The sequence below is a fragment of the Poromitra crassiceps genome (assembly GCF_964638095.1).
Source record: "Poromitra crassiceps genome assembly, chromosome: 13".
In the NCBI taxonomy this organism is placed as follows: Eukaryota; Metazoa; Chordata; class Actinopteri; order Beryciformes; family Melamphaidae; genus Poromitra; species Poromitra crassiceps.
The window spans coordinates 13,741,126-13,758,379 of NC_139644.1; the positions used below are offsets into that span (position 1 = coordinate 13,741,126).

A 17,254-nucleotide genomic window follows, 5' to 3' on the forward strand; every position below is an offset into this window, starting at 1 on the left:
GACTCATTCAGATGTTGTGTGTTCTTGAAGGACACAGACTCATCCAGATGTTGTGTATTCTTGAAGGACACAGACTCATTCAGATGTTGTGTATTCTTGAAGGACACAGACTCATTCAGATGTTGTGTGTTCCTGAAGGACACAGACTCATTCAGATGTTGTGTGTTCTTGAAGGACACAGACTCATCCAGATGTTGTGTATTCTTGAAGGACACAGACTCATTCAGATGTTGTGTATTCTTGAAGGACACAGACTCATTCAGATGTTGTGTATTCTTGAAGGACACAGACTCATCCAGATGTTGTGTATTCTTGAAGGACACAGACTCATTCAGATGTTGTGTATTCTTGAAGGACACAGACTCATTCAGATGTTGTGTATTCTTGAAGGACACAGACTCATTCAGATGTTGTGTATTCTTGAAGGACACAGACTCATTCAGATGTTGTGTGTTCCTGAAGGACACAGACTCATTCAGATGTTGTGTGTTCCTGAAGGACACAGACTCATTCAGATGTTGTGTGTTCCTGAAGGACACAGACTCATTCAGATGTTGTGTATTCTTGAAGGACACAGACTCATTCAGATGTTGTGTGTTCCTGAAGGACACAGACTCATTCAGATGTTGTGTGTTCCTGAAGGACACAGACTCATTCAGATGTTGTGTGTTCCTGAAGGACACAGACTCATTCAGATGTTGTGTGTTCCTGAAGGACACAGACTCATTCAGATGTTGTGTGTTCCTGAAGGACACAGACTCATTCAGATGTTGTGTGTTCCTGAAGGACACAGACTCATTCAGATGTTGTATATTCCTGATCATCAATCTGCAGAAGCACTTCCCATCGAGTCCGTTGTCAAGGAAAAGATGTGGCGGTGCATTCCTCCAATCCATCGGGAGATGACATTTAGCTCAAACTCTCTGTTTTGTCCATTTCTCATCAAAACAGATCGTCCCACTCGGCCATTTAGGAAAATATATTAGGCCGCCATCTTGCTCTCTCCTTGGCCCTAAGTGTTGGCACCCAGCAGGGTAGCAGGTGTACGCGGAGGCGAGCGGGTTCACATACCTTTGTCACTAAGGAACAATGCTTCCACTGTTCTGGACCGTTGTTCTATGTAGGAGCTATCGCTAGGACACGCCCCCGTGCCCTCGCTAGGACACGCCCCCGTGCCCTCGCTAGGACACGCCCCCGTGCCCTCGCTAGGACACGCCCCGTGCCCTCACTAGGACACGCCCCCGTGCCCTCACTAGGACACGCCCCCGTGCCCTCGCTAGGACACGCCCCCGTGCCCTCGCTAGGACACGCCCCCGTGCCCTCACTAGGACACGCCCCCGTGCCCTCGCTAGGACACGCCCCCGTGCCCTCACTAGGACACGCCCCCGTGCCCTCGCTAGGACACGCCCCCGTGCCCTCGCTAGGACACGCCCCCGTGCCCTCACTAGGACACGCCCCCGTGCCCTCACTAGGACACGCCCCCGTGCCCTCACTAGGACACGCCCGTGCCCTCACTAGGACACGCCCCCGTGCCCTCACTAGGACACGCCCCCGTGCCCTTGCACCTGCCTCCGTGCCCAATTGTGCTCCTCCACACACCTCTTCTATTCCCACTTCTTTAACTGCAAGGAGAAGCAAACATCTAGGGGGAAGCTGTGCGTGAGTGTTGGTGTGTGATCATGCTCTTGTTATCTTACGGGACCCAAACATCCTCACTCGAATAGAAAACCTGGAGAAGTGGAGGCTGAGCAGGACGCTTTACCATTCTCGTTAGGAATCGGAATTCTGATTAAAGTGAGGTCAGAGTTAGCGTAAGGCTAAGAGGTTAGTGAATGAAGTCAGCAGCAACGTGTCCTCACGAGTATAACACCACGAGGAAGATGTGTGCATGTGAGCGCAAGTTAAGGCTTCCCGTCAGAAGGACATTGTTCCCTCTCCGCTCCTTCCTGTGAAAACAATTAGCTGCTCCAGTTACACTTGGCAGCCTCCGATCGTCACTGATGTCATGCTGGATCGCATCTCTGCCAAAATCTCCCTCCTCTTTCTCTCTCTCTCCTCCTCTCTGCCTCATATCTCGCCTTTTTCTCTCGTTTTGCCGGCGCAGTTACGATAGCAAACACACGGGGTGACACACAGCAGTTTAAGCCATCACCCCCCCCCCCCAGACCCGTGGCTTGACATGCCACAGCTTCACCTTGTATGTCCATTTCCCCCGGCCTCTCATCTGTTGGTGTGATGAACATCTATCTTCACCGGACCTCCACAGCTGGGCTCCGTGCCCGCGCGTGTGTCTGTCCAAACTGACGCAACCCCTGGTCCTACTATGAATCAGCCACATACGTCAGGTGATATTTCACTTTGGTAGAAGATTCCACATGTCAACAACACACGCACACTTTGCAGAGAAAGTTGGGGAAGGTGTCAACGTTCTGCAGCTGTCCTCGGGATTTAGTCACTGTCACACGCATCAGTATCCAGGCTCTTCTCTCCACTTGTCCATGCTGATGATAATAGTGATGATGTGTACATGTGAGTGTTGTGGTCTGTAGCAGTGGCGTGTGTGTCTGTTGTGTTCCGTCTGTAGCTGCTGTGTGTGGAGGAGAGGCTGAGTCCCCAGCTGTTGTCTGCTCTAGAAGAAGACTCTCACACGGCCCGACTGCTGGCCTGCCGCTCCCTGGCCACCATGCTCAGACTCACAGGACCCACGCTGCACCCGGATGCACTCAACAAGATCTACCCTGGTAGAGAATACACACACACACAATATTCTGTCACACTGCACTGCACAGTATTGTACTTTGCATGAAAGAAGATGTTGATTTACGATGCCAAAAGTGCAGTGAAATAGTTTCTTTCCTCTGATGAAGAATGGTGATTAATAATCATGATCGCAACATCTAGCAAAAAGTCAGGATTATCATTTGAGGGGCGTCCAGGTAGTGCAACACGAGGGTCGCAGGTTCGAGCCTCCCTGTTACTTCTGGCTTGGTCGGTCGTCCATACAGCCACAATTGGCCGTGTCTGCGTTTGGGAACTGAAGCCGGAATATGGCTATGTGTTAAGGGGTATGTGTCCTGGTCGCTGGCTCGCTGCACTAGCGCCTCCTCTGGTTGGTTGGGGGCGCCTGTTCTGGCAGGGGGGAAGAAGTGGCTGGCATGTATAGAAGGAAGGGAAGCATGTGTTAGTCTACAACTCTCCCCAGACAGCAGGAGGAATTGGCCAAGTATAATTGGGGAGAAAACGGGGGGTGATGGGAACAGAATCATTTCAACTGCTATCGTGCAGTTGCAGTGTGCACAGGCACACACTGTACACTCCTCTCCACTGCTCGAGAATCCTCAGCATCTATTTCTCTGTGTGTGTGTGTGTGTGTGTGTGTGTGTGTGTGTGTGTGTGTGTGTGTGTGTGTGTGTCTCTCTCTCTCTCTCCCTCAGACCTGCTGAAGCGTCTGGATGACAGCAGTGAGAAGGTGCGTGGTGTGGCTCTGGAGGCCCTGGGCCTGTGGCTGTCCGGCCTGCCCACAGACTATAGCCCCCAGCTCTGTGCTCCTCACCTGGCCTTTCTCTTCCAACAGCTGCTGCTACACCTGGACGACCCCAACAGCTCAGTGCAGGAGCAGGTCCTCGGTGAGAATGCTCTGGCCAGGGGTTAAATATTCATATATATATATATATATATATATATATATATATATATATATATATATATATATATATACATACATACATACATACATACATACATACATACATACATACATACATACATATATATATATATATACATACCTTATATAGATAGATAGATAGATAGATAGATAGATAGATAGATAGATAGATAGATAGATAGATAGATAGATAGATAGATAGATAGATAGATAGATAGATAGATAAACAAAGGTCCTGGGCCAGATTAGAACCCAGGACATTGTGTTGGATACACACCTCATGGACCAGGGTAGCTTTGATATATTTTATGCTGAGGCATTGTGTTTTGAGGATTAGGATGAGGAAATCTACACATCCTGATAATGCTTCATTGAAGATGGATGCAAAAAGCAATAATTAATCTGAATCATTGGGGGGGAGGGATTTACCCCCAACATATTTACTTCCTGTGGAATGCAGCATAGTCAGGTGAGGTATTTACAATGTACAGGGAACGGAGTTGAACCATCAGCCCTTCCCTCAGGCCTTGCTTAAGTTTCACCGTTAAATCCGTTAAAAAGAACCATAGTCTTGATGAAATACAGGATTTTTTTCCTTTTTCTTGGTGGTCTTTAATGCATTTACTGTATGACTGTTCTTCTAAAAACGTGACACTGACAGCACTTGATACCATACTAGATAAGATAAGACTGGGGAGGATTGTGAATATAATATTATAATAGGAATCATATGGTTACCATAATGTGAATGAAAATGATGATGCGAGGTGGTCGTAATGACTTTGATTGTCTGAGAAAGGTCTTTAGCTGATCCAGGTAGAAGATGGTGACGGTGAGTATGAGGTTATGATGAAGCCAGGGCCTAGCTGTGATGTTCTGCAGACCGGCCTGCCGTGTCCCAGGCACTCACAGAGGGATGAGAGGAATTAGGGTATCCCCTATCAAACACTAACTGGCCCGCTGCCAACAGATCCCCCCCCTCTCGTTTATTTCAAAGGCTCTCCGTTATCCTCCTTTTCCACGCAATCCATCACTGGCAGCAGCCCGGGCCAAGCCCCGCCCCCCTGCCAGAGCAAGTCCATCACTGGCCGGCTGTGTGTGTGCGTGTGTGTGTGTGTGTGTGTGTGTGTGTGTTGTGTGTGTGTGTGTGTGTGTGTGTGTGTGTGTGTGTGTGTGTGTGTGTGTGTGTGTGTGTGAGAGAGAAACACACACATGTACCCTCTACACCTGGGGTAGGCACGGCCATCTGCAGGGGCGAGTGTGTGCCTCTCATACCCTGCTCACCCCCACCCACCCCCCCGGATCTGAGAACATCCCTGAACGGTCCCCCCCCCCCCCCCCCCCCCCCCCCCCCTCTAATCGCAACCACATGGAGACCTCCATCTCTCCACACACACCCATCCCACTTAATCCCCCCGTCTTTTATCTGTCCCTCTGCCCTCGTTCTATCTGCCTCTCTTCTTCCTCTCTCGCCCGGTGTTTCCCCAAAAGCTCGACGCTCCGCGGCTTCACGGGTGACTTTTATTTATGTCTCTGTGGAAAGTCTGAGTGGCCCCGAAGCTCCTCTGGACTTTCACTCTCTCCCACTCTCCTGGATGTTAGCTGTCATTACTTCTGACAGGACGCAGGTGAGCCCTGATGCCTTAGCCAGAGATGAGAGGCCTCAGGACGGATCTCTCATCTTCATATGGTCATATGGGGGGAGGGGGGGGGGGGGGGGGGGGCATCCTCACACTCGCCAGATGCAGCAAGAACTTCCATACCATGAATTCTACTGTAGCTCTGCAAAACGGCATTTTGAAAGGCTTCCAATGACAATAAGCATTTTTGTCGTGGCCATTGGTTGTTAAGTGTCTGTAACCTTGACTGCAGAAGTTGGAATAATACAGATGTAAATCAACTTCGAGAACCGACCGTCGCTTAAATATTTCTCGTAGTAGAGTGCTGGTGTTTGGACTAGTCTCTCTTTTTGAGAATTTCTTGGCTGCCATAGCCTATGCTGGATCTTTCTCAGCATGCAAAAAGACTTCCTCTCACACTGACACTATGGCAATTAGTGATGCAGCAGAACTGATATTTGGCTATTAGCAAGCTAACACACAGTGACTCCAAACTGTGATGGTCTAAGTCTGTATTGTTCAAGAAGAGGGATGGATTAGTTTGCTACTAAGTATTGGCCAAAACCTTGAATCGATATCAAGACTGAAAATGTTTTGTTTTTGTTTTTATCCTTTTTTTTTTCTCTTTCCCTGTTTTCTCCCCAATTGTACTTGGCCAATTCCCCCTGCTGTCCCGGTCGTTGCTCCACCCCCTCTGTCGATCTGGGGAGAGCCGTAGACTAGCACCATGCTTCCTACGATACATGTGCAGTCGCCAGCCGCTTCTTTTCACCTGATGCCGAGGAGTTTCACATGTGGGAGGATCACACTATTCCCCCCAGTTCCCCTCCCCCCTGAACAGGCGCCCCGACCGACCGACCAGATGAGACCAGATGAATCCGGCTTTCCCACCCGCAGACACGGCCAATTGTGCCTGTATGGACGCCCGACCAAGTCGGAGGTAACACGACGAGGGGCTCGAACCGGCCACCCTCGTGTCGATAGGGCAGGGAATCTACCGCTGCACTACCCGGGACGCCCACAAGAGTGAAGAGGTTGTGTGCGTGACAATAGTGTGCTGTATGAGTTCCATCACACTCAGGCCTGTACAGCACAGAGAGGGGAATGTGAAATGAGATGACCTCACATGGTGCTGAGTGATGGTCTGAATCTGACAGCAGACATCATGGCCGCCCGCGCCGCGCCGCAAAGCTGGACGCATTCCACACTCTCATGCAGCGCTCCGTCTCTGTTTGAAGCCTCCTTCTCTCTTCTCTCCCCCCCCCACCAACTCTCTTCCTTTCTGCCTCTTTGTTCCTTTTATTCTTGATCCCATTCTTATGGGTCTTGGATTTCAAACGCATATCTGTGAAGTGGCTTGATGTCTGCGGCATGTCCTGACAGCATGACGGACAGCACCGCCCCACCTCCACCCACCTCCTCTCGGTCTCTCACACATTCTCTCTCTCTCTCACACACACACACACTCTTGGCAGCGGTATAGCTCACTTCTCACAAGTCATCTTTGTTCTCCTTCATGTCCCAGTCCCACCGCTCCCCCAGCACAGTACAGTGTACACAAAGGGTAAAAATCCCCCTCCACCTCCTGGAGGAGCACAGGTGGGTTCCGTGAGGTATCAGATGATGAGTTTACATGAGCTAACTCATCCGGAGTGACGGCGCGTCACCACCAGAGAGCGTCACTTTTGCAATGTGGTTTCCTCAGCATTTGCCCCTGACAGCAGTTCAGGTAACTCTATATACCTCTGATGCTCAGCAGTAGGTCCCGGACGGTGTGGGAACCGTAGGAGGAATCTATTTGAAGGGGAATTACCGCCTCCCGGTGGAAGGAGGGGAGATGATGTGCTCATGTTTGGGTTGAAGTTTATCTACTGTGTAGTTCATTATTGCCATCTGCTGGCTGCTTTTGGAAGTTGTAGAAAATGTCACATGAAGTTCTATGGTGAACAGAGATTTGTCATTAAGTGGCAGTCTATGCCATGGGAATAGTATTATTATCTCCGGCAGGAGATCGTGTGTGTGTGTGTGTGTTTGTGTTTGTGGTATGATCAGTTTAGTAAAACTAACATAATCATTTTATAAATTTGACTTTAAGAGAAAGCAAACAGAGCAGCAAATAACAAGACCACCGACCCCTTTTATTTTAGCTTGCAGAAGTTAACAGCACTAGTGCTCAGTTGATTTTTATGCTTTTGCTAATTGAGAGTGCCTCTAATATCAAATATGTCAATAGTTTGACTTGCATTGAATTTTGAATGGAGGACTTTCTTATATTTACCACACTATCAAATTACCGTATTCCTACTTTTACTTCAGTAAAAGATGTCATTCTAATCCTGACTGACCCCTGTCTGTTATGCTGTTTTTGTGCGCGTGTGTGTATGTGTATGTGTGTGTGCGCGTGTGTGTGCATGTGTGTGTGTGTGTGTGTTTGTGTGACCAGGGATCCTGAAGACGGGCAGCTCGGTCCACCCAGCACTTCTGCAGAAGGAAGTGGCGGCGGTGAGGGACAAACAGCGCAGCCCGGTTTACTGTGACCAGCTGCTGCAGCACATCAGCTCACTACACTACACGGTGCTGGAGTGTGCTGGAGACTGTACAGAGTGACAACCTGTGGTTCTAACACATCGAACACTCGGAAACAAACACAGACTGGAGTTTAGGCCTGGATTTTGTACCTTCAAAGAATGCAGCTTTTTACTCTCATCTTTTACTGTAAATCTGGTGTTGATGATCAATCTAAAACCAACTGCAGATTAACATGATGCATCCCCCCCTCCCCCTCCCACTCAAATGGCTAAATTAAACTTCAGTCATTGTCCACATAAACAATGATTTAATTCATAAATATTGATTACAAAATTAATCAATGGAGTTTCGACCTACATGGGGATGAGGAGATAATGCTATTCATTTAATTTGTGAATTCACCTTCCACAGAGTTAGTAAGTTATTGGTCTTCTTTATCATTCCTCTTGGAGCTGTGTTCTGTTCTTTCTATGCAAAGTGCCTCCTTATTACGATTTGGACATTTGTTGAATATTTCTCATGCATCTCTTGTTAAAAGAGCTGCTTATTCCTTTTACACTGATTTGTATTTTTAATTAAAGGAACACTCTGCCCATTTTCAACCAGCTTTGTATCATTAGAACATCAGTAGTATATCAGAAAACTGTCGACTGTTTTGAAGTCTGTCATTTAATTTGACAGTTATTGAGTGTTAAAGTGTGGACCAGTGACATCACTGGTCCACACTAACTTAAATTAATAACTCATTAACTCAAATCAACTCTCAATAACTGTCAAACTAGATGAATGATGAATAGTTTGACAGTTATTGAGAGTTGATTTGAGTTCATGAGTTATTCATTTGAGTTAGTGTGGACCAGTGATGTCACTGGTCCACACTTTAACACTCAATAACTGTCAAATTAAATGACAGACTTCAAAACCGTTTACAGTTTTCTGATATACTACTGATGTTCTAATGATACAAAGCTGGTTTAAAATGGGCGGAGTGTCCCTTTAAGGTAAACAGTATCATGTGAAATTTAATAAAAATAATATTCACAAAAAGGGAAAGAAACTGATTTTTGATTGATTCTGTGGTTTCACTTGTGTGTTTTAATGGTAGTATTACTCACACACTCCAAAGATCTTTCTCTCAAGCCAGTCTATCTCTTCCACACTCTTTGAGTAGGAGCATTTGTAAATTGTGGGAGCCAACGCATCTGTCTTGAGAGACTACAACATTCTGAAAATGCATATCTACATGACTGTGGGGAAACAGTGTAATATTGCTGCAATCCTGCACTCAAACTGCCAACATCCCAGGTACCAGATGGAGCAGTGTGAGCCTGAACAGACCATCCCTGCTCTCCTCAGCAACAGCATAAGAACCAGAATCAGACTGTGGGTAAGGTGATTTTGCCTTCAAAATAAAAGTATATTTAATTTTATTTTCACTTCTGGATGGGAAACTAGCTGTAAGCTAACATAGAAACCCTACTAGCAATGTATATGCTATTTCATGACCAGTGTATCATTTTTGCATATTACCAGTCTGGTAAATATGCAGAAATGATTATTTAAACACAAGAACAGTCCTCTGTGTACTTCCCTATATTACATGCTCTAAAAATAAAGCACATTGTGTGTGGGGGCGGGGGGGGGGCGACAATTGTATTTATTTACTAATTCATTTATTATTATTGTTTGACAATAGATTAGTCTTAAAATGCGGCCCTTGTTCCACTTCTCTATTTTGTATTTCTCAAAAAAACTTCACATCCCATGTCCCATGTAGCCTTTTATTCTGGAAGATGTGAGCGGAAGTCCTGTGTGTATTTATTCTGGATGAAGTAACACTGATGACAGCACGACCCCTTTGCCACCCGTCCTGTACATCCATCGGTCCTCTTGCGTCCTCCCTCCACACACCGGCAGCAGTTGAGTTAGTATGAAGGTAAAGTGCTGAGAGAGAGAGAGAGAGACATGTTGCGGCTCTGCAGCAGGGCAGGGCGGACAGTGGGAACAGACCACAGAGTGGGCTCTGCTTATGACTGACATGCGACCATGTAGCAGCTAGTCACCTCACCTGAGTGCTGACAGTGACCGTTTACGCAGTGCTCCCCATTGACTCCATCCTTTGCGCCATAATTATCCACATTGACCCAGGCCGCACGTGCCATTCTCTTTGCCATGCTACAGATGGGAGGGGAGCTGATGTATTTCTCGGCGCTGTTCGTGCTGGTGATGGCCGGGACGAGGAGCGCCGCCGGGGCGTCCCTGCTCACCGCGTCCCTCTACGTCTTCATGGTGATGTTCCGCTTCCCCCCGGTGCCCGCCGAGCAGGCCGGCCGGGTGCTGCGCCCCGGGGCCCCGGCAGGGCAAGGCGGCTTTGTGCCCGTGGTGGCGCACCGCGCAGGCGGCCACGACGCCCCGGAGAACACGCTGGCTGCCATCAGAGAGGTGAGATGGGTGATGGGCAGGCCAGGCTGACATGCTGCAATAATCTTCAATAGCAAAATGGATGGAGTAACGTTATATAGTTCTCTGATACATTTTAGAGGAAGGATAATAAATGTCACAGTAAATAAATCGCCTATTTAGTTCATATAGGAATAGTAGTGATCATTGAGTTAAAAAAAACTGTCATACATTGTACACAATCAAGTACAATAAGATCATCATAAACTCATGTGAACTTTAGACTATAGCCAATTTCCATCAGGGATATTTTGTAGTAATAGATTGATAGCCTATTAACTACTTTGGCTTTAAATCACATGCTCCCTTATTCTTAATAGTCAACCAATACTGCACTTTTCACGTTTTTACTGTGCAGGATTGAGTGAAAGCAAAAGCCATCATGGCTCATGTGGTCAGCCGCAGTAATGGTGGAAAACCAGGTGTATTGACTATATTCATGACATGTCATCATGAAGCCATCTCCATCCATGGGTGAATGATTCAGTCCATAAGTACATACAGTAACCCCACTCAGGTTCCCATTGTGCACCACAGACACACTGAGACTTGTAATGAAATCCTGTCTCCCCGGCTGTGCCTGTCTTTTCAAATGTGCAAAGTGCTGAGCCAGTTCTGCTGTGTGTCCTTGCCAGATCTCATTGATACAGTGTCCCGGTATCAGGTTGTGGCTAACACTGGATCCAGCATTCTCCCATCCCAAACACCTCTGGATTTGACTTGACACTCTTGAGCCAACACTTGTTTAAAATTAGAGACCCCTCTCCAGCTCCCCTTCCTGTTCAACGGCCTGGAGTAAGCCGTTTCTAAGCAGCTCTTGGATGTGATGGATTTGGTAAACGACACAGTAGCAGCACTGAAACAGCTTTTGTCAGGGTCACTAATGACATCCTAATGTGTGCTGCTGCTGGTGAGGAGTGCTGCTATACCCAATTTGAGCATTGATACTGTACTGTCCAAAATGGAGTTTTTAAAACGAGCATCTGAGGAGCTATGAAGCTAAAACCGGTCTGAACTGAAGGGCATTTAGACTGCAGTATTTCAACTATTTATAGGGCTATTCAAACCTGGCACACTTGCTTTCCTTCTCTCCAACAGCTTACATCGGTCAGCATCAAGCATTTGATATCACATGAATATTCATCATCTCCATCAAATCAAATCTACAGAACCTGCATGCAGCATGTTTTTGGAATGTGGGAGGAAAGCTACAGGCAGAACATGCAAACTCCACACGGAAAAGTCAAAGGTGCCCTATGGGTCCTCACTATACTAACCGCTGATCCATAGTATATATTAATACGTATATTAAGTATTATTTTACTTATTAAGTATATTAATAAGTACAATATACTTGTGTTTCTCGAGTCATTTAATCCTCCTATTCTACATTTCTACCTGTCAGTATGTTTCAGTTCAGGTGACACAGCTGTCCCTGTCCTCCCGTGTCTCGTCCTCTTCTGTTGTCTCCTGTGCTCTCTGGCTGTAGGCCAGCAGGAACGGGGCCAGCGGAGTGGGACTGGACCTGAGCTTCACAGCAGACGGGCTGGCGGTGCTGATGCACGATGAGACCGTGGACCGCACCACCAACGGCTCGGGAGCAGTCGGCACACTGCCCCTGGCCCAGCTTAGACGACTGGACGCCTCTGCCCACCACAGGCTCAAGTAGGCTCCTTCGCTCATGTGTTGATTCATATAGTTTTGGAGTTAATCATTTTTGTTTCCCGTCATCTTTGCACAAATCAGGACAGCGTGATCTTGTGGGTTTAATCACAGATTTAGAAGGATATGGGAAGATACACTGGGAGAATGAAAGGATGAACTAGATACAGCAGAAATGTTACCTCAGGCCGTTTTTATTCTTAGCTGGTATATTGAAAATGAAAACACTCGTGCGTCCACACATGCGTTTTTCAGAAATAATCTCTGACAACGCGCATCAAATGACCATTCACGTACACTGGGCATGCGTGTTTACTCTGCATAAGAATTAAAAAATAATAATTAGAACGAAAACGGTTTATTTTTCATTTAAATCCAGGTGTGTGTTTCTAACGTTGCCACACTGACAGTCATTGATTGTCGGTTTCTCAGTTGCTTAGGCTACACTCTAAAAGAAAAGTATATAGGCCTATTTTTTCTCTCTCTCACGACATCAACACTTAGGTGCAAACATAGCAAAAGTTATGCGGTTTAAAACAAAAACCCGTTAATGAGTGTGATCAGAACAGGCCCAGCCTTTGTTTAGGCTGACCTGCTGTGGTTTCCTCCACCTCCAGGGAGAAGTTCAGTGGAGAGAAGGTCCCAACGCTGCAGGAGGCGGTGGAGGAATGCATCAGGCACCAGCTCACCATCTTCTTTGACGTCAAAGGTCAACCTGATAAGGTACTGCCCCCCTGTGGTGTACACTGACCTGACGGGCAACATTTTGCACAATGCCCCTTTAAAGCAATATTCCACTTAGTTTTAACATGGGGTTAATTTGGCACTTTGGCCACAACAACAGATGGGATCTGGATCTGTTACAGATCCCGTTTTTAAGACAACAAAGCAGTCCTATTTCTATTCTTGCTTGACACTAAAAGTAGTATTTAAAGATGAAAGTGGATGTGGTGTCCCAAATCGGAACCATCTCTCCTGAATGGTATCCCTCTGCTGTGTTCTCTTCTATCAATAAAAATGCTATTTGCCCAAAACTATGTTCTAAAATGCTGGAGCAACAAACAGTCCAGTGAAAATCACATTAGCGGGATCTGTTGTTGAATCTGTTCACAAACATGTTAAAGTCCCTGGAAACCAGAAATATTTCTTTATTATTTAGCATTTTGAGTTCATCACATCACAGGAACCTATGTTAATAAGCCACCAGCAAAATTTGAACGATGATGAACGTCGCAAAGTATATAAATTTAGGTTTGACACTCATGGCAAAAGTAATGAGAATCTATTCGATTTTAGAGTGTCCTTTTTCCCGCGGACTGTGTGGGCGTGTCCACAATTCTCAAGCGCGAGAGGAGCAGGGGAGGGGGCGAGGGGGGGAGGGGGCTAGTCTGCGACAACGAAACGCTGGGCGGTTCCAGCGGCAGGGGGCGCGAGGTTGAAATGGACCAATCAGACACGGAAATAGAGCAAGACAGCCTATCAAGATGCAGCTCAAAGCGGCTTTCACAGGAGGCATCAGACCTCTCTCCTCTGCTCGGAGAGGGAGAGAGGAGAGAGAGAGATAAGAAGGAAATAAAGTGTGTGTGTGTGTGTGTTCGCGCGTTGCTCCCTATGGTTGCTCCACGCAGCGCATAGCGTACTGACTGACGGTCATCTGTCTATCTGTCTGCACGCGCGCACACACACACACACACACACACACACACACACACACACACACACAGCAGCAGCGCCGCAGCAGGCAGAGGAAAGAGCTCTCCCTCTCAAGGTTCCAACACACTGCCGGCGATAAACTCGCAGATAGATAGATAGATAGATAGATAGATAGATAGATGTTGGTTCTTAAAAGAGCCTTTGTGTTGACGCAATGCGTAGTTAGCTAGCTGCAAAAAGGTGTGGGACCACTAGAACTCTGAAGAGAGATGGAGGCAGAATGTGCGGGACTGCGTGTTGCGTGCGTGTACAAAGGTTATATAGAGCTTATGACGTCATAAGCTCCTGCATTTTAGCACCTCGCGCACTGCTCTCTTCAATGAGGAAGTATCTTGTAGAATCTTGTAGAAAAGTGTTGATTTTAAGGCTTTGGGTTGAAAGTAATGCATAATAATTTCGGAGGCATATAATTACTAACATAAGACCCTAAATAACATAGTTAGAACGTTTTTGTGGATTTTGGTTTCCAGGGACTTTAAATATCAGTTTTTATTTCCGTGGCCTCGTTCAAAATGAATGGAAACAACTCATCGAGTTATATCCGATTAAATACTGTAAGCCCCATGTTAACACTGTGTGGAATATTGCTTTAAATATATGGATGACAATGATACAGTGATGTAGTTGAAGCTGCAGCATGTTAAATGTGAGAAGTTATGGCGACTTCAAAGCCAGCAGAAAGAGGTAGTGATCCACAGACATTCTCAGTGCAGCCATCACTATGTGTCTCACAGCTGTCTGCAGCTAGCCTCATAGCCATGTGACTCACTCGCTTTTAGGCTTGGCTGATATCCAAATGCAAATATGGTGATAGTCCCGCCCAAATATCGATATGATTTGATGATTAGCGATATGATTTTATTCATTTATTTTTTCTTTCTTTCTTTCTTTTTTCTTGTTTTTTTTTGGGGGGGGGGGGGGGGTGTTATTGTGCTGCCCTCTTGGACATCTCTCTTGTAAAGGAGTTTTTATTTTATTTTTACTCACTGAAACTTGTTTACAAGGTTAAATCAAATATTCCACTCTTCACCAGGCTGCATCAGTGCTTTCTGAGATGTATAAGAAGTTCCCTGTCCTGTACAACTCCAGTGTTGTTTGCTCCTTCGAACCCAAAGTCATCTACAAGGTGAGCTCCTGTCCTTCGTTACTGTCAAGCACGGGTAGTGCAGCGGTAGATTCCCTGCCTACCAACATGAGGGTTGCAGGTTCGAGCTCCTGTGCTACCTCCGGCTTGGTCGGGTGTCCATACAGGCACAATTGGCCGTGTCTGCGGATGGAAAGCCGGATTAAGGGTATGTGTTTTGGTTGCTGCACTAGTGCCTCCTCTGGTCGGTTGGGTCGCCTGTTCGAGGGAGGGGAACTGGGGGAGAATAGCGTGATCCTCCCACGCACCACGTCCTGCCGTTGAAATTCCTCGCTGTCAGGTGAAAAGAAGAGGCTGGTGACTTCACATGTATCGGAGGAAGCATGTGCTAGTCTACACCTCTACCCCAGATCGGCAGAGGGGGTGTGGAGCAACGACCAGGACAGCTGGTCTGGGGGGAAAAAATAACTAATAATAATAATAATAATAATAATAATAATCAGGAAACAATTGTAATAATCCAATAATGTTTGTAAATTGTTAATTGAATGATATTATGGATGGTGTTTTTGTTTTTGTTTATTTTTTTTGTCCTCCTAAGCTGACATCATCTTTGACCTGTGACCTCTCTGTGGTCCACAGATGCGTCAGACGGACCCCAGGGTGGTGACGGCTCTGAGCCAGCGGCCCTGGAGCCTGAGCCGCCACGCTGACGGCACGCCCCGCTCCCAGTCCTCCTGGACTCTGCTCTGGAGCCGCACTCTGGACATCCTACTGGACTGGGCCCACCACCACCTGCTGTGGAACCTGTGTGGGGTCTCTGCCATCCTCATGCACAAAGACTTCATCTCACTGTACGTGCAGCTCATAGACTGTAGAAAAAGATGGATGTAGTGAGTGTGACATCGCCCATTGGTTTTGAAGCCTCAGGTTTGGCAATTCGGCCGCTTCGGTGTCGTAATTTCTTTAGGGCACAAGGCCACATCCGAGGGCACAAAGGCCGTGGCTGCATCTCTGTTGACATCGTGAAGAGCAATTTGTCTGGAGTGCGTGAAGAGCCAATTACATATCCTGTGTGCATAGTGCTGCTGAGACCACTGATGCTTTTAAAACAACTGACGGTAGCAGGCAGGTCGCAGGGCTCAGCTGCCAAGGTGGCCGACTGGCCGCAGGGATCTCAGGGCATCACCGCCAGTGGGAGGTGAAATTCCCACCCTGCTGCCATTGTGTTGTTGTTTTTTGAGCCAGAGGTGGCGTAGTTGTTTTTTGAGCCAGAGGTGGCGTATTTGTAGCCATATTTGGAGCGAGAGGGGGTTTCCTAGAGCCACAGCGCCACTTGCTATGTCCGTGAACGGCGAGCTGTGCAATCACTGGACAGGCGAGCTGTCAATCACGCCCAAAACAGTCTTCTTCTATCGTCTATTTTACTCTGTAAAAGTAAAGTGAGTTATATTTTTAAAAAAAATCCCCCCCCCTCCATACAGTTGTCATGAAAGGTGAAATTGGCTATAGAGACCAAAACCGTTTTTTGAACCAGGCTGTAAATATGTTTGTTTATGTTGTAAATTCTGGTATTTTAACTTGGGGGTCGACGGGGAATGACTCGCTTTTGCAGCCAGCCTTAAGCGACCATTCGAGGAACTGCAGTTTTTGGTACTTCCACATTCTGCAGCTGCATATGGTTTTGCTGTTAATGCTATGCTGCAGTGTTTGTAGCTACTAGCCACTACGGAGAAGAAAATAGGCTATAGGCCAGAGAGGAGTGCGCAGTTTACATGCTTTCTGGGTGATGAAGTCCTTTTTAACTTTCAAAAATTCCAAACAGCTCCCCCTGCTGCCACTCGGCGCCTTGTGCAGCTTTCAAAACATTCGCGTGAATGTGTGTCACCTATATATTTGTCACCTAAAATATTACCTGGTCCTCTCTCCTGTTCCTTATTCGCTCTCCTCTGTTCTATTTTTATCCCTCTCTCCCTGTCCTCCTCTCACCTTTCGTCCGCTCTCTCCATCCCTGTCCTTCTCACTCCTGCCCCCCCTCCCTCCTCCAGGGACTATGTGCAGTACTGGGCAGAGCGAGGGGTGGAGGTAGTGGGCTGGACTATCAACACAGCTGTGGAGAAAGAGTACTACCAGAACCTGCTGAAGATTGGCTATATCACAGACAGTCTGCTGGAAGACTGCCATCCCCATTACTGAACACACATTACATTTCGAGGGGTTGGACTGGCATGCACACGCACATGTGTGCGCGCGCGCGCGCACACACACACACACATACACACAACACAAATACAAGTCTCATGGCTACATTTACCAGCTCATTGTCATTTAAGGCAACATGGAAATGCTGAATTTTAGTGAATTAGATTAAGCTAAACTTGAGGTGAGGAAAATGGAGATTTGGCCGTACCTAGTTTGCAGCCACAATGAAAGGATCCGAGCTTTATAGAAAGGCATAAGAATTAGTGTAAGATGTAGGAACGCATAGCAGGCTGGCATATTCATCAAAGTGCTGGTATT

The 17,254-nt window shown here is 47.0% G+C and overlaps 2 protein-coding genes across 2 annotated transcripts in view; both read left to right on the forward strand.

Moving 5' to 3' along the window:
• The window catches only part of LOC310788324 (dynein axonemal assembly factor 5-like), a gene marked incomplete at its 5' end in the record, with an annotated part of 52,715 nt that extends 44,587 nt beyond the window's left edge, over window positions 1–8,128 (forward strand). The window contains 3 exons of the mRNA XM_083649896.1: window positions 2,585–2,741; window positions 3,435–3,626; window positions 7,730–8,128. Of these exons, the coding sequence (XP_083506022.1) occupies window positions 2,585–2,741; window positions 3,435–3,626; window positions 7,730–7,893 (513 nt within the window). The 3' untranslated portion in view covers window positions 7,894–8,128. The remainder of the gene's footprint in view (window positions 1–2,584; window positions 2,742–3,434; window positions 3,627–7,729) is intronic.
• A 1,859-nt stretch (window positions 8,129–9,987) lies between these two features.
• Window positions 9,988–16,930, forward strand: LOC310787927 (glycerophosphodiester phosphodiesterase 1-like; the record flags this gene model as incomplete). The annotated part of the gene is made up of 6 exons (XM_083649375.1): window positions 9,988–10,257; window positions 11,765–11,940; window positions 12,555–12,660; window positions 14,684–14,776; window positions 15,377–15,588; window positions 16,783–16,930. The coding sequence occupies 6 exons, from the start codon at window positions 9,988–9,990 to the stop codon at window positions 16,928–16,930; spliced, it is 1,005 nt and encodes a 334-aa protein (XP_083505501.1).
• Between the last annotated feature and the right edge of the window lie 324 nt (window positions 16,931–17,254).